This window comes from Benincasa hispida, chromosome 11 (assembly GCF_009727055.1).
Source record: "Benincasa hispida cultivar B227 chromosome 11, ASM972705v1, whole genome shotgun sequence".
Taxonomy (NCBI): Eukaryota; Viridiplantae; Streptophyta; class Magnoliopsida; order Cucurbitales; family Cucurbitaceae; genus Benincasa; species Benincasa hispida.
The window spans coordinates 292,605-316,262 of NC_052359.1; the positions used below are offsets into that span (position 1 = coordinate 292,605).

Consider the following 23,658-nt stretch of genomic DNA (forward strand, 5'->3'; position numbering starts at 1 on the left):
CTCTTTAGTCCTCGAATTTTTGAAGAATATATGTGTTCGGTCCCTGAATTTTAAAACATACCTCTTTAGTCATCGAATTTTTTAAAATAGACATTTGGTCTCGAGTTTTCAAAATATACATTTCTAGTCACTCAGTTTTTAAAAATAGATTTTAAAAGTCTACATTAATTTTTTTTTATTATTTTAAATTAAAAATCATTTTTTTTAAGATTACTTCTTCTCTCTAAAATTATCTTTTAAACATATTTTTGTGATTCAAAATTTCATATAATTATATAAAGTGAAAATAAAAAATAGTCAAGGAACCTTTAAACATATTCTTAAAAATTTGGGGACTAAAAAGATACATTTTTTAAAATTCAAAGACTACATGCACATATTCTAAAAAGTCAGTGATAAAAAAAGTATGATTTGAAAAATCAAGAACCAAATACACATAATTTTCAAAACTCGAGACTAAAAAAGTAATTTGTCCTTTCATCATTTATATAATTTGATACGTTCAAATATATTATTACGTATTATCAAAATTAGCATAGTTTAATTGATATATAAAATCAACTATCATTTTGAATGTAAGAGTTTGATCTCCTTCTCGTATTGTATTTTGTTTAACTCTTTCTTACCACTATTCATCTAAATAAAGAAAAAAAACAATGAAAATATAACTATTTTCTCGAGCCCCACTCAATCTCTTATTTTAATTCTACATAATTTAATTGGAAATTTTATTGAAAAGGCAAATGAACTAAAAAAATGTTTAGTTTCTATTTATCCATAAATTTGAATATATTATAAATGTAACCTAAATGAAAACATGTGATTAAGATGCCAAATTAATGCTAAACTCAAAGCTTAACTAAAAAATGCAATATTTAGAAGATTGATGGAATAAAAATTAAACTAAAAATGTATGCCTATATGGTTGAAACAAACTAAGAATTTAGTCTATACCGTTTTGCCAATTAGAAATTAGTTATTATAATTTAATAAAATCTCACAAATAATTTTGTATACTTTCGTAAAATTCTCATAAATATTCTTACTTATAAAAACTAAATTCTAATTATAGATCATGAAGTCTAAATTGTAATGTTGTCTAAATTATTGGAATTAATTTTGCAATTTAATCTGGGATGAAAATGCTATTTTTTCAAAATGGAAGGGAAACAAACAAATTGCATGATTTTGAGGATAGATGGCATTGTGGTGGTGAAACGTGGCATTTCTAAAATGTATGTTGATCGTTGGATTGAGTGGACCCGAGATTACCAGATTACTTCCTTATCATTAGCCACGTGGCTCTCACATCAATAAGTAATGAACAACTGAACATAGCACTATTTAATCATGTACGAAACTCAATGATGAAACAATTCACGATTCCTGATCTCACGCCACCATATAGAGTGTGTTCATCATCCCAATTAGATGAATAAACAAATTTCTCTTTTTAAATTTAACAAATCAAATTAATTATTATCTTAAAAATAAAGTCAAATCACATTAACCACTCTCCTTTTAAGAGAGAATGGTCAACACATGGAATATTTATGGGTTTTATTATTATTTTTATTGTTGTTGTTGTCACCATTAATGCTTGAATGGAAATTAGTTACATTTAAATTAGTTTTTTTATTAGACCAACAACATGTCAAGTACACCTTGGATAAATGGGATTAGTTATATTTACAAATGAATTGCAAAATTTATACTACTATACTGTATTATATTGGTTATACTACAAATATAATTTTTAAATTTCTAGGTTTATGTCTATTTAATCTCTACGTTTTTTAAATTTTCAAATAGAACTCTCATATTTCAATCACGTGTTAATAAATTCTTATACTTTTGATTTCTAAGATAATAAATTTTGACACATTTAAACTTAAAAAAATAAAATAAAATTTTATGTCTAATATAATCTTAAATTTTCAACTTGGGCAATAGATACATATAATTTCGAAAAAATGTTAAATAAAGATAATGATCTGTTACTTATGAAATTGGAAAAATTGGAAACTTATTAGGCACAAAATTAAAAATTACCACTTTTTAAACTCCATAATCTTAATTGACATAAAATTACAAGTTTAAAAATCTATTACAGTTTTTAAAAGTTCAGGAATACCTACTAGACACATAATTGATAGTTCAACTATTTATTAACTAAGACACCTTTAAAAATTTAAGGACCATTTATGCACAATATGAAAGTTTTATGACTAAGAACTTGTAATTTAATTTATTATATTCCTTTTTTGTTTTTATAAAAAAAATAATGACAGTGGATGAATCAATGGATAGAAGGAGTGTATTCATACTCGATAACACTTGAAATTTTTCCATAAATGGATAGGACGAGTTGAGTCATCGTTATGAAGCACAAAGTTGAAGATTTAATGAGATACAAGATAGATACAACTGTCATTTTAGAATCAAATTAAAAACCAATGCAATGTAATATTTGTCAAAATGTAACCATTGAGTGAGTTAGAGGTCATATGTGATGGACAACGATAATGATAGACTGGGTATGACTTTTATAATATATAAAATAATATGTACTTCAACTGGTTGGTGAAAAGGTATCCTTTATAAAGTTGAATTTTTAACACTATTTGTAAAAAATTTCATAGGGTAGATTTGATTTGAAGAATGGAAGATAACTATTAGTAAGATGTTACTTTTGAGAGTTATTTTACAACAAGCAACAATGTATGAAAACAAAACTTTATTTTGGAGATGATTGTGTTGAAAAACAGTGTAGGTTATTTTATTAAATCTAGAAAAATTATTGTGTAATAAGATAAGATTTGCAATTTGTCATATGATGATTTTATTTGATGCAAAAAAATGTATGTGGTGAAATGCACATATAAAATAATAGGGTACTAATCTTGAAAACAAATGATATATTTTTTTCAATAGATAATTAAAATCACATTTAAATTAGTATTAGTTTAAATGCCATATGAGAAACTACAAGGAAATTTTTTATCGATAGTAAAAAAGTTAAACTATTTACATTAATAGTAAGAAATATTGATAGATATTGATATACTTCTATTAGTGTCTATTAGTTATGGGTGTACATCGGTCGGTCCAAAAATCGACCAAAAAAAGAGTGTGAAATTCTTCCGACCATTGATCAGTCGGTTTATTTGTTTGTTTGTTTCTTTTTTTAAGAGGAGACAAGGTGAATGGAAAGAAAAGATGAATTGATAACGTGTTATTGTTAGGTTAACAAAATTAACAACTTTTTAAATTTAAAATCAATAATTTTTATAATAAAATTTAAATAAATCATGTAATGGGTTTAAAAATTAAGCAACATAAAAATTAATAAAAAATCAATACTAAAATAGTAGGTTTGGGCTTGGATTGGTGGTAATAGGCTTGCTTTTATACCTATTTTTTTTTTTAAAAAAAAAACAAATTTATAACCATCGGTCGGTCGGTTTTCAATTTTGTTTTTCCAAGAAAATTGAAAACCAACAACCGATCGACCTTAATTCGATCGGTTTTTTATCGGTCGGATCGATTTTGGTCGATTTGATGTACTATTAGTGATAGACTTCAATCAGTTTCTATTACTGATAGATACTAATAGACTTATATCAAATAATATTAAAAATTTACTATTTTAGGTAAATATTTTTTCTTATTTTTCTATTTTTAAAAATTCTCTATTTTGAAAGGTTAAACTCAAATAAAAAGTAAGATCCTTAAAATCCAACTGGAATTTAAACCTTAAAAATTAAAATAAATTATTTAAACATATAGGTTAACATGGCATGAGACATCATTGACATAATGATGACTTCAAGAACCCACTAAACTTATTGTTTAAAAAAGAATGGATGATGTCATGCAAGCAATTTCCCTTTTAAATTAATTGAAATATGGAAAAATAAATTATTATATATTCTCAAATAGGGCAATCATGGGCATCGATGATTTGACATCAAATTTTATGCGTTGATATTTGTTTAGTGTATTAAATGCAATTTAACTTGTTGGCTAATTGCTTTTATTAATTACAATGTGCGTGTAGAACACGCGTAAAAGTAACCCAATTAATGTTTTTTTCTTTTGGTTCACCAATGAATGTTGGGTTAGGTGGAGACCTCAAGTGCTAAATTGGTTGATTAAGAAACCCTAACTATTTTTTTAAAACCCTAACTAAGGTTAATATTAGATTGGATTATTCTCTACTATGTTATTTTATAATTGTCATCACACCACTCACCAATCTCTCTCAATTAAATTACCATAGTAAATTTTAAACATGAATTTTGAACTACAAAGTTTTTTTTTTTTTAATTACTCACAATATTACAGGTTAATTGAACTATGCACACTTCAACATAAATTCAATCTTTATATTTTTATGATTACATATAATAGGTAATTATAAGTTAAAAAATATCTAATACGTTTTCAAATTTCAAACTCATCCTGACTCGCTGTTTTCAATCAACTCTTTTTCTACTGCTTTCATGCTTCATAATGCCATTTTCGTTATGTCTTTGGTATATCATGTCTTTCAATACTCTTTTGATTTATAGTAATTATAATTACATCTTAGTCTCTCAAACAACTCAAAACTCTATAAATTGATTTATTTGACACATATTTCAAAGTCGAGTTAGTTTATAATTTGACAATTTTTTAAAAGTGTAATACTCTCTCTCACCTTCCATATAGTCGTTATTTTTCAAATATTTTTTCCTCTAATTAACGAGCCTCTAACTTTTAATTTAAGCTTTGAACAGTCAATAATAAAAATTGTGTATACTCCATCTCAATTCCTTATAATGATTTTCATATGTATGATGTAAAAAAGTTGAATTATTAACTAAATTAAAAAAATAAAGACAAGCTGTTAAAAAACTATATGTGTTTTTTAATTTTCTTAAATTGAATTGGTTTTTAAAGACATTGGTAGAAAGTAGATAAAAAAAATAAGAAATAAGAGAGAACTTCTTATAAATAAAAATATCCCAAAAATATTTATACTTTATAATAAAAAGTTGAGTGAAACTTTTGCTATAAAGCGTAAATATTTTAATTTTTTTTATATTTAAAAAGACCCCAGATTAGAGATCAAGGGATGTTCGCAGACTTAGCTTTTAAAAAACTAAAAACAAAAAATCAAATGGTGATAAAAAAGACTTGAGTTAAATGAACCTATTAGTCATAAAATTGAAAGTTAAATGATCTATATTATCACAATTTTTTTTAGTTAGGAGATTATTGAGATACAACTTCAAAATTTTAAATGCTTATAACTTTTAAAATTCAGTGCTATATTAAACACAAATTGAAAATTAAGGGCCAAATATGTAATTTGACCCTTTGTAAATAGATGTTTGAAGTTGTATTTCTTAGTACCAAAAAACTAATAGTTTAAACTGAAGACATATTTGTGAGTAGTTTTAAAAGCACTAAAATCACTTTTGTCATTTTCAAAATCATCATAAAGTATACTTTCTTGATAATTCATAATCAATTTTGATGATATAAAAATTAGGTATAAAAGTATAAAATTAATTTTGAGTAATCAATGGTGAATTTCGAAGTGATTTTGAACCTAATATAAGTGATTTTGACAATTTCAGAACCACTTCCAAAAGTGACCTTAGTCGTACTACAAAGTAAAAATTAAAAGCAATTGAAATTTAATGTGGCATATTCTCTCGATCAAGAGATTAGAGGTTCAAAATACTTCTACACTACGTGTTGATTTCTTTATAAAAATTAAAAATCAAATGTGACAAATACAATATGGTTACATTCCAAAATAAGTAGGCACGAATTAAACGTGAATGATTAGTTAGGCTTCAAAATAGTGTAAATCAAAATAGTGTTATTAAATTTGATTTATATTAATGTCAATCAATATGATTTGTAAGTCACAGATAAATATTTTAGGAATAAAATTAATGGCTACACTAACCTCTTGATTTAATTAAAACTCAAACATATAATCGTAACAATTTCACAAAAAATATTTTCTTAAAATTCTACAAAGATAGTAATAATAATAAAAAGAAAACATAAATGTAAGAAAGGTACGTAGAAATATGAAAAGATGAAAAAAAATGAAATTTCACTTATATTAATGAAAATTACTATTATCTGTCCTATTTCAATATTTATCTTTTATAAATATAATATTCATCATTGTTTATCTAAAAAAACAAACATTAATCTTACAGGTTTTATACATGTATGAAAATAATGTATTCTTAATTTTAAAACAAAATCTTAACGAATGATGTAAATCGATCAATAAAGTTTAAAAGTTTAATTGATATAATAATTAAATTATAATTTTAAGGAATATATTAATAAAAATTTGGCGGTATAAATTGACTTTTACTCAATATTTTATAACAATATCTATAAAAAAAAAAAAAAAAAAAAACTATTTGGATAACATATATTTCATGGGTACTAATATTAAATAGTTATATATATGAGTAATGATTATTCAAATCAATTATTATATGATATATTGGAAAAAGGAAAGGCTAAATTGTATGTATATGTGTAATATGATGATACACTTTCAATTTAGTATTAAATAAATATGTCAATTTTAGATAAACATAAGGTAGGTCACGAAACAATTACTATGAGGCACGAAAATAAATTTCCAGGGATATTGGATACACATTATTATTTTGAGGTGAAAAGACCAATAAACCACTGAACCTAGTTACACTCTCACTCTATTATCATGAATGAGAGAAGTAATATGAACCAAAAATACATCTTTCCATCATAAAAAACAACCTCGAGAGGATGCAAAAGGTGCAATAATATGAACAGTTTTGTTATCTCTCTAGGAATTGACAAAAAGGCAAGATATTAATAGAGTTTGCAACAAAAACAATGTCTTCACTCCTCGATAAGGACAACATTGATATTTGCTAGAGAGCTCTTATTTCTCTCAACAAATTTATAACTTCTAGAGCATCATAATCTACCTCTTAAATGTTTGAATTTTATGTTTAATAAGATCGTAAAGTTTCAATTTAGTACCTACTAGGTATGTCAATTTCAAAAACATCAAATATGTCATCAACCAATTAGTCAGTAGATTGAAATTTCAAGGATCTATTGAACTCAAATTTAATTGTTTAGATTCGTTTGATAACCATTTGATTTTTTATTTATTATTTTTTAAGACTATATTTGTTTTCTTACCATTTATTTACCATACTTTTAACTTTCACAACTAAACCCTTAAATTCTCACTTCTCATCTAAATTCCAAAAATATATTTTTTAAAAAATTTAAAAATATCTTCTTTAATCTTCAAAACTTGACTTGATTTTTTTTTTAAAAAAAAATAGGTAACAAAACTTTTAAAAAATTCAATAGATAGAAATAGTGTTTAGAAACTTAATTTTAAAAAAAGAATCCAACAAAGCCTTCATCATTTATTATATACATTTTAGAATCACCAAAGTGAACTTGATTCAAAATTTGATTCTCCATTTATGTAATTACTGTATTAGAAAATACTTTTTTAAAAAAGGAAAAATAAATTAATTTATTAATAAATATAACAAAATTTCACTATTGACTGCAACCTAATAAATAGTTTGGTATGCTTGAAAATATTTAAAATAATAACTTTTTAAAATTTAAAAATAAATTTGTACAATTTTATAAACTAAATTTATAATTCAACTAATTTTAGAACAGAACTTTGAAAGACTAAAAACTTTAAAAAGAAGAAGGAATTGAAACCGTCGAAAAAGGAAAAAAAAAAAGAAGAATTATAGTGCATGACGAGACCACAGCTGAATTGTGGTTTCCAAGTGTATTATTTTTACTCACCTTCTCTCTCACTCGCGTGTAAGAAATACGAATCTATCACCTCACACTCCACATGCGGAATCAAATTCTTTGTACCAAGACCCATCGTTCATTGTTATTCACTGCAACAGAAATAAGAAAAGGAAAGAAAAAAAATTCACAGTGAAGATCTTCCATTGTTGAGCCCTGAAAGTGGAAAAAAGGCAACCAAAAAAAGGTTCTTCAACACCCATTATCGCTCAAATCAAACGAGTTGAAGAGCAAAGGAATCTCCCCCCTTTCAATGGTGGGTTTTCTCTTCTTCTCCACCATAAAGTTTCTTCCCCTTTCTCTCCCTCATTTTCTCTCCCTCTCTCTGTAAATTCAACCATCAGGGTTTTTTTCATCTCTCTTTCTTCTTTTCTGTTTCAGACAGTGAGATGATTTTTTGCCCCATTTGAACTTATTTTGCCTCTTGGATCAATTTCACTGCATAATACAACTACCCATTTTCGGATTTTAGGTTGGAGGTAATAATAATCAATTATTGCTTACTTTTTTTCTTGGTCAGGTTTAGCTGATGGGGTGTTTCCAATTTTAGTTCAAAACCATTTATCACCTCGGAATTTTTTGTTGTCGTTCTTGTTGTTGTTGGACTAGATCTTTGTTTCCTATAAAGCTGGAATAGAGGTGTCAGGTGTATAGTTAATTGAAACTGTTGGCTTATTTTGGTTTTGCTCGTTGTGTAGGTTTGAAGCAGTTTGATCTTTTGTCTCTGTAATTTCTTTTGCTGCTGTTGCTGTTTATTTGAGAGGTGTGTTTTAGGAGATCTTATAATGGTTTCGAGGTCTTATTCTAACTTGTTAGAGCTTGCTTCTGGTGGTTGTTCTCCCTCTTTTGGCCTTGGCCGAGAGAAGAGGAGGCTTCCTAGAGTGGCCACTGTGGCTGGAGTATTGTCTGAGCTTGATGATGATAGCTGCAACAGCACTGGCTCAGATGCCCCTTCGTCAGTATCGCAAGACCGGATGATCATTGTTGGGAATCAGCTCCCTATTCGAGCGAATCGAAACGAGAATGGAGATTGGGAGTTTAGTATGGATGAGGATTCACTTCTTTTACAGCTTAAAGATGGACTTGGAGAAGATGTGGAAGTGATTTATATTGGTTGTCTCAGAGAGGAGGTTGATCCAAGGGAGCAAGATGATGTTGCACAAACTCTTTTGGACCGATTCAAGTGCGTCCCGACGTTCCTTCCTCCGGAACTTTTTAGTAAATTTTATCATGGATTCTGCAAGCAACATTTATGGCCACTGTTTCACTATATGCTTCCCCTGTCACCGGATCTTGGTGGCCGATTTGATCGGTCTCTTTGGCAAGCGTATCTTTCTGTGAATAAGATATTTGCTGATAAAGTCATGGAAGTGATTAGTCCTGATGATGACTTTGTTTGGGTTCATGATTACCATTTGATGGTTTTGCCAACGTTTTTGAGGAAGAGGTTTAACAGGGTGAAGCTTGGATTTTTCCTGCATAGTCCATTTCCTTCGTCTGAGATTTATCGAACCCTTCCTGTCAGAGATGAACTTCTTCGGGCACTATTGAACTCTGATCTTATTGGCTTCCACACGTTTGATTATGCTAGGCATTTTTTATCTTGCTGCAGCAGAATGCTTGGTCTGTCTTATCAATCTAAGCGAGGTTACATCGGGCTTGAATACTATGGTCGTACTGTGAGCATTAAGATTCTTCCTGTCGGTATTCATATAGGCCAGCTCCAAAATGTTCTGAATCTCCCTGAGACTGTATCCAAAGTCGCAGAACTGCAAGATCGGTTCAAGGGTCAAACTGTTTTGCTTGGGGTCGATGATATGGACATATTTAAGGGGATCAGCCTGAAACTTTTGGCATTTGAACAATTGCTCCGACAACATCCTGAGAGATGGGGTAAAGCTGTGTTAGTACAGATTGCGAACCCTGCAAGAGGCAGAGGGAAAGATGTACAGGAGGTTGTGGCTGAAACTACTGCGACAGTGGATAGAATTAATTCAACATTCAGAAGGCCAGGATACGAGCCTGTGGTTTTGATAAACACTCCCTTGCAGTTTTATGAGCGAATCGCTTACTATGCAATTGCTGAGTGCTGCCTTGTTACTGCAGTGAGAGATGGGATGAATCTTATACCTTACGAGTATATTATATGTCGGCAAGGCAATGAGAAGCTTGACGATGTTCTCGGGCTAAATCCATCAACTGCAAAGAAGGGCATGTTAGTGTTGTCTGAGTTTATTGGGTGTTCCCCATCCCTCAGTGGAGCTATTCGGGTTAACCCATGGAATATTGAAGCTGTCACTGAAGCAATGGATTCTGCCCTGGTAATCCCCGAGGCAGAAAAGCAATTGCGACATGAAAAGCATTATAGGTATGTTAGTACACATGATGTTGCATATTGGGCACGCAGCTTTTTGCAGGATCTAGGCAGGGCCTGTAGAGACCATTCAATGAGGAGGTGCTGGGGTATAGGTTTTGGTTTAGGATTTCGAGTTATTGCGCTGGATCCAGATTTTAGGAAGCTTTCAGTTGATCATATTGTTTCAGTGTATAAGAGAACGTGCCACCGAGCAATTTTGTTAGATTATGATGGTATCATGATGCTTCCCGGATCAATTAGCATGAATCCAACTTCAGAAGCCCTTGGAATCTTGAACAATTTGTGTAAAGATCCTAAAAATGTTGTGTTCCTTGTTAGTGGAAAGGACCGCAAAACTCTGACCGAATGGTTTTCACCTTGTGAAAAGCTTGGACTAGCTGCAGAACATGGTTTTTATCTCAGGTATACTGCACGTTGCTCAATCCTTATTTCTTCCAATTTGTTATACCATAGCTTCTCCATGCTGCTTTGATTTTACTCTGTTGTTTATATGACCTTATAATATTGCACAAAAGGGGGAGTAAAGTGAGAAACTTCTTGGTAGTAAATATATTATTTTCATTGAATCGGTTGTAAAAGTGTCGGGTTGATCAATATTTCCTTTCTGAAATTTCAGCACATTTATCAATCTTCAATCTTATCATCTTTTGTGACTTTGATGGCATTTGTTTCAGGCCAAATCATACTGCAGATTGGGAGACATGTGTAGCTGTGACCGATTTCGACTGGAAACAGATTGCAGAACCTGTTATGCAATTGTATACCGAGACAACTGATGGCTCTACAATCGAAACTAGAGAGAGTGCACTTGTTTGGAACTACCTTTATGCGGATCCCGATTTCGGGTCGTGCCAGGCCAAGGAACTTCTAGATCACCTGGAAAGTGTTCTTGCCAATGAGCCAGTTTCTGTCAAGAGTGGCCAACACATTGTAGAAGTCAAACCTCAGGTTAGTCCTTTTACCCTAAAGAATTCAACTTCAATAACAATCTTTAGTTATCGTGTATTGGGTTAAAAGGGCATTGCAAACAAATTAAGGTAACTAGGAAAGTCTTAACTAATCAATAACTTCTGATATTCAAAATTTGAGTTGAAGGCAAAAGAATGTTTGAGATCAATAATCCATGAGACCAATCTTATTTCAAGATGTCGAATAATTTGCATTTGATTGTGAAATGTGAAGAATATTGGCTGAATAGGATATGTTATATTGGTTGTACATCTGTGTCCTTGGGTTCTAAGGATTATGAAACATGAAGAGTATACAAAATTGATGATCTATGAGAAGGGCTTGTTTGGTGGGTGTGGAATTCTGAGGATTGGGAAATTTGTTTCCAAGGCTTGATGGTTCTTTTCTCGTTTTTGTAATGCAATGGCAGGGTGTAAACAAGGGCATTGTAGCAGAATATCTCTTGCAAACAATGAGGGAGAAGGGAATGCTTCCTGATTTTGTTCTATGCATTGGAGACGACAGGTCAGACGAGGATATGTTCGAGGTGATAATGAATGCAAAAGCCACCCTTTCTCCTGGTGCCGAAGTGTTCGGTTGCACCGTTGGCCAGAAACCGAGCAAGGCCAGGTATTATTTGGAAGACACACATGAAATCTTGAGAATGTTACAAGGTCTTACCCATGCATCCGAGCACGCGACTAGAGCTGCTCCGCAGACGACGGCTCGTAGAGTGGTAATTGCAGAGAGTAAATAAGTAGGAATCTCCACCAATTCTCTCCTCAAAACCTGAAAAGGGTCTTTGTTATTGGGTGTGTATATGAAGTTGACTTTGTGCAAAAGTCTGTTATTGCTATTTTGAGGGGTCTGTGAAAGGATCAAATATTTTGATGTTTTATTATTGGTGCAATTCTTCTGTCCATGGCCATTTGAGTTAGGAGAAAACTGAATATTTCTGCTGTTGTTGCATTAATGTATGTAGTTTTGACTGTGCTAATGGGTGGAATAGTGTAATGCATTTATCTGTTTCTTCTCAAGTTTCAAAATTGAACAATCAAGTCTTTCCATAAGTAGGAAATGCTCGATTTTAGTCCATCTATTACAAGTTACGTTATTTTCAGCTGATGTGGTAATATTTATTTTTAATCATTGTTATAATTCTAAATATTGCCACATCAGTGTGAACTTAATTGAAATTAACTTAATTGTTATTGTTAGGGACTTGATCGTTCAATTTTAAAACCTAATGATTAATTTGAAACAAATATCAAATCTTATGGATCAAAAGTGTATTTACTTCCCTCTTATTCTTGATTGGGATATTTGTTTAGTTGAACCATACATGAGTATCAGAATTGTCTCTGAATTTCAATTAAGGTTATGTTGTATAGAACATGAAGATTGAATAGATATTTGTTTCCAATCTTGTCAAATTCTTATTTAAGTTACGATAGAGTGTTATTTTAACCAATTATTTTTTACTTGACATGTTTAAAAACTTCGATATATCATTTAATATTAACAATTTTGAAATTGTTAAAATCACTTTTGTTCGAATTCAATATAGGTCTTTAATCACTTAAAATTAATATAATATTTAATTTTACACTTTTAAATGTAGTTTGTATATAATCAAAATTGGATTTAAAAGATGATAAAAGTGATTTCAACAATTTTAAAATCACTCTTCAACATGTCTTCAATATCTCTAGGGAAGATCAAACGATATTACTTTAGTTCTTTTTTTTACTACTTTCCTCAAACAAAAAAAAAATAATAATAATAAAAACCTCAACTTACCTATAAATAAAGTTCAACATGTCTAGTAACAATTTTTTTTTTTAATTTTTAGAGACATTCAAGTAGTAGATTATACATTTAACATGTCATAAAATAAGATCTCAACTACTTATCAATCTTGTCAACCTAAATATAACGGGCATAAGATATATATATATATATATATTATTGACCAAAAGGTAAGATATTTGAATCTCCTCTCCTCAAATTTTCTACTAAGAAAACCTACACATCAATTTTTGTTGAAGGAAAAAGTTAAAAGTAAAAGGAAAAGAAAGATAAAATGCATATAAACTTAGAATGGTATAAAAGTTGATATTCCACTCAAAATCAAGGACCAAATACTTCAACCCATCACATCTTTTTTTTATTTTAGTCAACTAATTGTCGACTTTATTTGATAATTATCAATCATATGAGTATAGCTCAATTGATATATAAATGTACAACCAATTAAGAAAGTAGAGATTTAAATCTTTCACCTTCATATAAAGGTAACGTTTAATATTTGAATTTTTTCCATTTCTCCCATTTGGAGGCAAAGAACTTTGCTCCAAAATGAATAATATTTTTGTTGTCTTGTGTTACATTGATTTTCTAAGATGACGATCTTTCCTATTTTTCTATCACTATTTTAATTAGTATCTCCCTGCCTGATTAATTAGAACTAGAATTTGATCAATTAGGTTTAAGTGGAATAAGTTCTAGATAACTAAATTTTTGAATTTGTGAATGACTGTTTTGAGAATTTTGACTTGATTTCTTTAGTTTAAAATTGAAAAACCTAATATTAGAAAGAAAAAAAAGAGTTGAAAAACCTAAAGTTATTAGGTTCGAAATATCGATTTGACATAAATATCAATATTTCTATTTTATAAAAATATTGATAAAAATATCGAGAAAATGTTGATTTCGATAGATAATTATGAAAAAAAAATACATATGTATTTTTTTTAATAATAGGTACATTTAGTCCCTGATGTTTTAAATTAGCCATTTTAATTATGAATTTTCAGAAATAAGTTTAAATGGTCCATCTACTAATAAAATTATTAAATTTAATCTTAAAATTGATAAAATAGATGATGTGGCAAGATGACTCGAAAAAAAAAAATATAATTTTAATCTCTCATTCTCCTCTTTCCTCCCTCCCCCTTTGCAACTTTCTTCAAACATTTGAGAAGAAGCCATATTCACCACTTTTTCAGTCCAACAAGAAAACTAACAGAGCTCAAATTTTCCCAACAAAACCCAGAAAAGAAACCAAAAAAATATCAAGGGATGAGAAGAAAAAATCTTAAGAATCTATTGAAGTGGATTTGTGAGTGGGATTAAGGGCGTTAAACCTAACGTCTTAAGTATATTTATCTATACATGAGAATGTTATCAAAATTTTACGGTAACAAAATAGCTTTGTATTTTATTTATAAAAGTAATCATAGACATCTCTATAAATTTTTTTATCGATTAATTGATAAACAATAAGTTCAATTCAAAGTTTTGAACAAAATTAATTATTTAACTATCAAATAATAATATTAATTAAATTATTAATTACAAATATTTGTAAAATGAGTAATTTATAATTAGAGTTACTGGATCACATCATTTAATGTATCAATTTGATGAATTTATATAAATATGATGTATTAATTAATAAAATAATGAAAATCAGTTTAAAACATTAATATAACATTTTGTGATTAAAAAATAATTTATAATTAGTATAAACTAATTATAAATATTAAAAATAATATCATACCATATTAATTATAATGATAATTTAATTACATATATAATTTATTAATGAATTAATAGTATTAATGCATTGATTCTTTACGGTTTATTATATAATTAATTAATTTATTTATGAATTCCGAGTAGTTAAATTTAAATATTATAATTTTCTAAATTATAAATTATTCATATATTAATTAATTTAAACAATATAAAATAAAAGTATAAATTCATGTATTAAAATAGGAGGAAGAGTGAGCATCAAGAAAACCCACACTTTTGAATGAGTATCATCTATATGTATAATGAATGCATATCTAAAACTTCGAAATTTGTGCCAAATAAGAAGATTATCTCTTACCCATTCTCATTTTTATTCTCATCCCAATTCTCTCATTTCAAACGTCCCCTAAAGGAGAAAAAGTGTCACTTTGGAGAATTTGAGGAAAATGAACGAGCATTCATTAGATGAAAAATTTAACCCAAAATGAGAGAGAATGGAGAGGGAGGAGAAAGTGAACAAGATAGAGAAGAGGAGAGATGAAGAGAAAATGAAGAGAGAGGAGAGAGAGATTAAAATTATATTTCTTTTCTACGTCATCTTGCCATATATCCATTTTCGTTAATTTTATATTTGAATTTAGAAATTTTGTCAAGACCTTTTAAACCTATTTTATTTCTAAAAACTCAAACACTAAAACAACCAATTTAAAACATTAAGGATCAAATGATTTTTCCCATATTTAAATTAGTAAATTATATTATAGGGAAAATACCTTTTTAGTCTCCGAGCTTTCAAGAATATGTGCATTTGATTCATGAGGTTTCAATTTGGCCATTTTAGCCCCCCTCAATTTTACAAAATAGGCTTAAAAGATCATTTTTCTCATTTTCTAAACTAATTAGATATTTTTTATATTATTTTAAATTTTGATATGATATTTTTAAATAAAAAATATATTTTCTCTCTTCTCTCTTCCCATCCACTATTCTCTCTCTTCCCCTCCCCTTCTTCCATCATCGTTCACACTTCCCAGATTCATCTCTTCTCTCCCTTCTCTAATGGACACATTCCCTTTGGCCTCTCATTTTCTTTTATTCTTCAAACCTTCTAAATTTTCATGAAATAAGTCATGTTATCAAGTAGAGAAGGATTAAACTTCTAACAACTTTTAAGTTTTATGAGAATGTTTGTACCCATATTAATTATTTCAACAAGCCACTGATCATTTCGACTATCAGATTTGCACTCTATGATTTAAAAATGAGCAGAACTTGATACAAATGAAGGTTATGAAATTGTACAAACTGTGTGAAACGTTCATGTAAAAACTTGCGATTTTATTTTTTTCTGACCAAACCAATGATACTGAATAAAAAATAAGTTCTCGGCAAGTTGGTGTTGTCGAATTCAATTGTGGTGATTCACGAATTCTCTAAAATTCCTTCATTTCAGATCGACTTCTTGATATAAACACCGTGCTATTGAAGAAAATAGATCACTAAAGAGGGAAGAATGGTGAAGGGAGGGGAAGAGGGAGAGAAAGAGAGAAGAATCGTGGAGGGGAGGAGAGAGAAGAACGATAAAGGTGAGTGAATGGGAAGAGAGATGAGAGAGAAAAAATATATTTTTATTTTAAAATGTCATATCAAAATTTAAAAGAAATCTAAAATATCCAATAATTTAGAAAATGAGAATAAAAACCTTTTAAACTTATTTTGTAAATTGATGAATTAAAATGACCAAATTGAAATATCGATGACCAAATGCACATATTCTTAAAAATTAGGAACTAAAAAAATATTTTTCTCTACCATTTTTTAAATAAGTTAAAATATTTATTTTTTATAGCATATTCACATTATGCACATTTTGTTGTTTATTTTTATTTTTTATTTTTGTGTTTCATAAAATTTTAGATATATTAAAAATGTTAATTCATCACATATGCATGCCACGTTCATGAAAATATATAAATATCGATGAAAATTTTGACATGCTTATGAAGATTTATGTTTATAAATTTTAAATCATTTTAGTCTGTGATTTTTTTTTGTAGCGATTTAGTCTCTATACTTTCAAATTTGTAATAATTCAATCATTGAATTTTAATGAGTAACAATTTAGTGTTTATACTTTGTAATTTATAACAAATTAGTTTTTACTGAGAAAAATGTTCTTAAAATTTAACGAAATTTCTTATGCATGTAGATTGCTATATTGATCGAAAATCAAATATTTTTATAACCTATAAAGCTTAGGTTGTTACAAATAAAATGCAACACTTAATTTTAAGGAGATTTTTCATAATAAAGACTAAATTATTATTTATTAAAATTTATGGACTAAATTGTTATAAATTTAAAAGATTAAATCGTTACCGATTAATGTTTATCAACTAAATTGTTAAAAGTCGGAAGACGAAAAAGTTTAAAAACCCAAAGTGGATTTTTATTAAAAAAAAAAAAAGCTTATAATTAAAAAAAAAAAAAAAGAAACGCTCACCTCCAGCGACCAGCAGCGCGCGCGATCAACCTCCTTGCGGGACGACGTGCGACCCACCGAGGAACCAGAGGGCGTACAATCACGAGCGGCGTCGAATTCTCCGGCGGATCTAGTCAAGCAGCAGCGTGCGATTTTCTCGACGCCACAACCTGCATCCACGACGACGGAAGATTGTCGACGGCGCGAACACCTCCTTGGGTTAGTTGACAACCACTCGCAAACGAGTCATTCTGCTTTAGATTCGCAAACTCACACTTCAGTGACCTCTGATTGGGTACTCAGATCTGAATACCCGAGCCATTTCGGTAAGAATCAGTGCAACGGCTCGTTCAAGACACTTTTGGATTATTTTTTTTTAAGAGCTGTAAATTAGGTTCTAACATTTGGAAACTCGTCGACTGATCGAATGTCTTAAAAGCGTTGAAGGTGTTTGGATAAGATTAATTGGTAATCCTCTCCTAGTCATCCTTTGGTTGATTAATGTATTCTAGTTTAGAGCCTAACTTTGGAAATCATCTCTCTTATCTAGGAATTCATATTACTTTAGCAGCACTTACAATAAGGAGTTTTCACTAGTTGAGTCTACTTATTGTTTGTTGCATATTTTTATCCCTGTGTGACTTGCTTGATAAACATGATCAATTGAATGCCATTGTAAATTGATTATGTGTTCTGATGTGATTAAAGCATGTCGAGTGATGTTTTTTGTGATGATTTAGCATGTTGTGATGTTAGGCTTGTTCATGTGGTTATTGGGATAAACGCATGTCTGGAAAACATGATATAGATTGTGAGCCTAGTTAGTGAAAAGAGTTGGGGACCTAGAGTTAACGAGAAAGGAAAGTAAGGTGAATATCAATACATTTTTAAAAATGGTCGAGGGGTGATATGTCACCATGCTAAAGGAGCAACGTGGCATTGGATAAAAATGGTTAAGGGTCGATGTGATGAGTCTATAGAAGCAAGTAGTGAGGAACCTGGGGAAGGGCCAATACGTTGCTAAGTCATTTCAATGGGCAATGCACACTTCGAGGTTATGGTCAAGGGTTGAACCAGTTTTGTAGAGAAGTGTTGAGGCCATGGGTAAAAATAGGTAGAGGTCGATGTGACTTAAAGTTTGGAGGGCTTATATGAAACTCTGAATTCTAATATTGATCATGTGAACTTTTATTTCACTTATAGCATAGGAGAAAATCAAGGTAGTACAGCCTCTTTTAATCTCTATTCTACTTTATTGATTATCTTCTCTCTCTTTCTTTTTGGCAGGATTTGTGCGTTTGTTTCTCTTGATGGATTCTAGTGTTACTATCGCTACTGTAATTCTCAGTGTCAGCTTGATTTTGAGCCGTGTTCTTTACGTTATATATTGGAGTGGTAGACCTCTTCGAAACAAAAGTTTGGGACCTGTTAGTACCCTCATTGTTTTAGGCTCAGGTCAGATAGCCATCAATTTCATTGACTTGTAGAGTTATTCGTGTAATTGCCCTGATTGTTGGATATGTAGGAGGTCACACGGCGGAGATGCTCAATGTGTTGTCTGTGCTGCAGAAGGACTTGTTTTCTCCAAGATTTTACATTGCTGCTGCTACCGATAACATGAGTCTTCAAAAAGCTCGTACATATGAAAACCAACTGGCCGATAAGGTACAATTTCAAGGTCTTCAACTTCTCTTGTCTGAGTGAGTAAAGGAGGGAGGATGGTATGGCCAGGGTGTTTCATTTGTCAATCTTATGACAAAACTAGAAGCTTTATTGGGTAGGACAGTAGGGATATTGGTCTATGCGTTGCTTTGGGTTGTGGAACTTGGACTGAGGCTGAAACTGGGTTCCCTAAAATGAAAATGATCCTTAAAATTTTAGCAATGCGATAAAAACATAAGTGTGATCGTGGCCCTTGGGTGGAGCCAAAATGTTTTATTAGGATGGGAATAATCTTAGATACCCTACAAAAACATAAATGTGACCGTGGCCCTTGGGTGGAGCCAAAAATATTTTATAAGGATGGGAATAATGTTAGATACCCTCATGGAAATTATAGTGAAAATTCTAAAATCTTAACCTTTATTTTTATTTTATTTAATTTAAGTTTTATTTTAAATTTTATATAAAATAAATATACAAAGAAAATCAAGATGAAATAAGAAGGCGCAGTTGTCCCCTCCTCCATTCTTTGTTCTACCTCTGTTGTAACCTATCTCTAGTAGTGCAAAGAAAAGTTTGTCTCTTTCTTTGTGCATTGCTTATTAAATGCTGCCTTGAGTGTGAACACACTTGATACTGTTCTAGAAACATAGAACTGAAGCAAGAAGGAATTTTGTTTAAGGATAAATATATTATCCCCTTGAAGATGAACATTGAGAGTTTAGTCCACCACTGGAAGGAGGAAAAGATAAAATGCACATACTTTAGGTGTTGAAATGAGAATTCTCAACCTTGTTTCTCAAATGACTAATCACCACTGATAGGAGGTAAAAGATTAACATCATATATGACCCAACTTCCGACACATTCTAAATAGAATTGCTACTACATACATAAAGAAAACTTCAAAGACTTGATAGGATTTTAACTTTAGATAGAAATGAATTAATTATTAGTGTAATAATCCTTTATTTGGGATCTTGAAAACAATCAAAATATAAGAAACTCACATTTTAAACTTCAAGGAGAAAAAGAAACATAAAGACCATTCACAAGTCTTAAAGACCAAAGTTCCATTCGACGAAACAATAAAAGAAGTGTTAAAAAAAAAAAAAAAAAAAAAACGAAAAGTGTAAGCGAAAAATAAATCATGCCCATCCGATCTCTCATGGCCCTTTCCAACAATCTTTGCTAATCGCAAGCATGTCCTTGCCTTTGCCTAAATAATGGTTTATGAAAAGAGTGAGTATTAAAAATCACGGTAAGTAATTCCACTACTAGGGTTGGTATATATGCAAGCACATGCAAGACATGAACCTTTGACTTGTGGGCCTAAAACTTTTAGGTCATAAAAACCAACATTTTTCCTTTACAACTTTCTTTTTCGCTTCAAGTTGAAAACTCAACCATTTTCCCTTAACTTTTCATGCCCATCTTCTTTTCGCCTTCAAGTTGGTACTTCCTGATTAGTTTTCGAGAATGTTCGAGCTAGCAAATCTAAAGTCGTGTGGTTGGTAATCTAGTTTGAGATCTCTAGGTTATAGGTCATGACCAAGAATCTTGGTGGAGAAGGCGAACCTGTCTAATCTCACTGCGGCCAAGACTCGTTCATGGTGGTTGAGACACTAGAAAAGGGAGCCTAATTCCCAGAAATGGAGTCAAGAACCTGAGATTCTTTCAGCGCGGTACACATGGTGGTGCACACTTCTCTATTTTTAATTTAAAATGTAATGTCGACATTTAAAGATCAAAATAATTAAAAAAAAAATTACTTAGAGACTTTTTAAACCTATTCTTAAAAACTCGAGAACTAAAAGGATACATTTTGAAATTACAAGGACCAAACATACCTATTGCTGAAAACTCATTAAGTTTTCCTATTTCCTTCCATTGCTCTTTTTCTCAAGATTGTTGGTACAAATTGCCCTCTTAGTCTCACTTATTATGAGTCAATGTTGTTAAGGCATTGATTTCTGAACTATGGCCGGAAAGACATTAGAGGATTTTTCAAGACATTTGTTTCGTGGTCAGCCCATTTTTAATCAGCTCATCTCAAAGCATCTCTTTGGTGTTCATCTCCTTCAAAATTCCTTTTTGATTATTTTCTGTTTTTCTTTTTCATTGTAATCACTTTTATTTCTTTGTTTTCACTCCTTTAGCACTTTGTATCTTTGAGCATTAATCTCTTTTCATTAGTTCAATAAAAAATTGTCTTTGGTTCCAAGAAGGTAGGATCTTAGCTTCAATCTAGATCATATTATCAATCACTAACAAATGGACAGATGGAAGACGTTGACCAATCCTTGAGAACCATAACTTGAATTCTGGTAAAAACATGTTCAAGAATTGAAGAGTTCACTTTACTTAGGAATTGGTGATATTCTACGAATCAGACACTCAAACTTCAGCTTTTTCTTTTTAAAGCAAAGTACAAGAAGCAAATAAATAAATATATTTGGTAGCTGTGGAAAAAAGTATCAACTGTGAAACGCTTTTAGAAAATTAGTTATAGTATTCTCATGGAACTTTGTGAATCAGTAGTAGGGTTATCATCCAAGCTTGAGCCAGTTAGTTTTCTTCATTTAGTAGGCTACACTCTCCCCTTATTCTCAGAAATAACACCGGAAACTTGGATAAAAATGAATTGATGCGCTGTCCTTAGAAATTTCTGTTGTTCTTTCTTTTAATTCAATGATTTTTGGCATTATTTTTTCTCTTGTACATTATCGATTGTTTGAAAACGATAACTCAAAGAGTTACCTGAACATTATGGATGTCGCCATCAACAATAATATGTTTATTACCCTCTCTCTAAGCACGACAAATGTGGAGTATAGAGCTTTAAACCTCCAACCTTATTGATCGTTTGAAAACGAAAACTCAAAGGGTCAGATGAACATTATGGATGTTACCATCAACAATACAATACTATGTTTATCATCTCCGAGGTCAACAAATGTGGAGTATAGAAATATGAACCTCTGACATCAAGAGAAGGAGTGTATGTCAAGTATAGTTGAACTATGCTCATGAGTCATGTTGACACGAGTTAAACTAGATTCAGTTCTAACAATATTTTGGGATATTTAGTTTTATTCTCTCTTTCATATAATTTACAAGTTCTGCTAATATTGGCGCTTATTGCAGACTGGGGCTGAGGTAGACAAGATTGCACAGTTCATGCAGATCTACAGAAGTAGGGAAGTAGGACAATCATATTTCACTTCTGTTTGGACAACTTTAATTGCCACATTGCACGCACTCTGGCTAATGCTTAAAATTAAACCTCAAGTGGTATTTCTTTCTATCAATCTGCAAGTTATATGACCTCTTTTGCTGTAGAGAACCTATTGTCGTGTGTTTTCTTTGACCAGTTCTGTTTTGTTTCAGATTCTCTGCAATGGCCCTGGTACCTGTATCCCACTATGCGTAATTGCATTCATATTCAAGGTTCCATAGTAATTGAACTGCATTCTTTTGCTTTTTTCATTTCCAAGATATATGATTTGTAGAGGATAACGTTGATGGAATCTAAATGCAGGTTCTAGGAATTAGATGGTCTTCAATTTTTTATGTGGAAAGCATTGCAAGAGTGAAGAGGTTATCACTAAGTGGCTTGATTTTATACAAGCTATACATGGCTGATCAGTTCTTTGTGCAATGGCCACAACTTCAAAGGATATATCCCCGCGCTCACTACGTCGGTTGTCTCATGTAGTTGACAGTGGAATTCCATACAGATAAGTATAAATTTTATGGTTCCTGCAGCTAAAATCTTGTCTGAATTTGTCATATGCAGCTTTGAAATGTAACATATAGGAAAAAAGTTGTCAAATTTCTGTCGCCATAACAGTTTTGACAAGGTTATGTTTTTGTGTTTGAGATAGATTTTTCAACTTGCAAAGTAGTAAATCTCACTTTTGTGGAGTGTTGTATCTGTAAAGTTTTTCATGGAGTTATTATTCTTTTCGTTTCTTGGTTTAAGTGTAGTCTTATAGTCTCTGTTCATACTTCTTAACATTTGGAAGAATAATTGACGACTTATCTATCTAGTTATGTTTGGATTGACTTTCATTGAGTTTATGTGAATACCTCACATTTATGATAGTATGGTAACAAAGTTGAATTTCTGTCTAATTTATCATTTTGTTGGGTAGATTTCACATAACTTTGAAGAGCTCAGTCTGTTTGGATAATTTTAAATTTTCAGAAAGTCAATCCAAATAGGCATGATGATATTGACATGACTAGATTGTGAAAGAATTTTATTTGCCATTCATAAGATTATTAACATTTAAGTTACTTATCAAGACGAATAAAATAATTAGGTTAACTATGACATTCAAAATTAAAAGTAGACTATTTACATTAAAATTAAAAAATTTATAAGTATGAAATCAAACGTGTCTATAATGTTGTGGTGTCATGTTTTTTACCAACACGTTTTATACTTCATCAATACTCATAAAATATATTAGGAATATGAATGATTCTTTATGTGGATGCCAAAACTCTTATAATGTTGATAAACATATTAAATGGATAATCTTTATCCTCTTCGTTTCTGTGGTTTTTCTTCTTTTCTAAGGAAATTTTGCCCTCCCAATGGAATTTACTCTTAATAATGATAATTCGGAAAAAGAAGAGGAAAAAAAAAAAAAAAGACGTATCCAACAAAGGAACAAAGATTTTTCTCAATTTTCTCATTGACTTTTCATGCATTAAATAAAAGAAACTACAACGTCAATAACACCCGATAAATAAATATACATACATACGT

The 23,658-nt window shown here is 30.4% G+C and overlaps 2 protein-coding genes across 3 annotated transcripts; both read left to right on the forward strand.

Annotated features, from left to right (window-relative positions):
• The first annotated feature begins 7,865 nt into the window (after positions 1-7,865).
• Positions 7,866-12,231, forward strand: LOC120090364 (alpha,alpha-trehalose-phosphate synthase [UDP-forming] 5). Of its 2 annotated transcripts, XM_039047976.1 has the most exons (5): positions 7,866-8,125; positions 8,251-8,348; positions 8,568-10,648; positions 10,921-11,194; positions 11,625-12,231. In XM_039047976.1, the coding sequence occupies exons 3-5, from the start codon at positions 8,655-8,657 to the stop codon at positions 11,949-11,951; spliced, it is 2,595 nt and encodes an 864-aa protein (XP_038903904.1). In that variant the 5' UTR covers positions 7,866-8,125; positions 8,251-8,348; positions 8,568-8,654; the 3' UTR covers positions 11,952-12,231. The 2 variants fall into 2 exon arrangements, with proteins under 2 accessions (XP_038903904.1, XP_038903905.1); XM_039047977.1 differs by lacking the exon at positions 8,251-8,348.
• Positions 12,232-17,181: 4,950 nt separating this feature from the next.
• On the forward strand, positions 17,182-22,947 carry LOC120091043 (UDP-N-acetylglucosamine transferase subunit ALG14 homolog). Its single transcript, XM_039048844.1, has 6 exons — positions 17,182-17,542; positions 18,504-18,671; positions 18,742-18,881; positions 22,026-22,172; positions 22,269-22,328; positions 22,420-22,947. The coding sequence occupies exons 2-6, from the start codon at positions 18,527-18,529 to the stop codon at positions 22,594-22,596; spliced, it is 669 nt and encodes a 222-aa protein (XP_038904772.1). The 5' UTR covers positions 17,182-17,542; positions 18,504-18,526; the 3' UTR covers positions 22,597-22,947.
• The last annotated feature ends 711 nt before the right edge of the window (positions 22,948-23,658 follow it).

What these genes read in the sequence shown, in the direction of transcription:
- LOC120090364 (XM_039047976.1), top strand. Translation starts at nt 8,655, where the DNA reads ATGGTTTCGAGGTCTTATTCTAACTTGTTAGAGCTTGCTTCTGGTGGT. An exon ending in GAACATGGTTTTTATCTCAG is followed by an intron (nt 10,649 to 10,920) that starts GTATACTGCACG and finishes CATTTGTTTCAG; the next exon opens with GCCAAATCATACTGCAGATT. An exon ending in TTGTAGAAGTCAAACCTCAG is followed by an intron (nt 11,195 to 11,624) that starts GTTAGTCCTTTT and finishes ATGCAATGGCAG; the next exon opens with GGTGTAAACAAGGGCATTGT.
- LOC120091043 (XM_039048844.1), top strand. Translation starts at nt 18,527, where the DNA reads ATGGATTCTAGTGTTACTATCGCTACTGTAATTCTCAGTGTCAGCTTG. An exon ending in AAAACCAACTGGCCGATAAG is followed by an intron (nt 18,882 to 22,025) that starts GTACAATTTCAA and finishes CGCTTATTGCAG; the next exon opens with ACTGGGGCTGAGGTAGACAA. An exon ending in TAATTGCATTCATATTCAAG is followed by an intron (nt 22,329 to 22,419) that starts GTTCCATAGTAA and finishes ATCTAAATGCAG; the next exon opens with GTTCTAGGAATTAGATGGTC.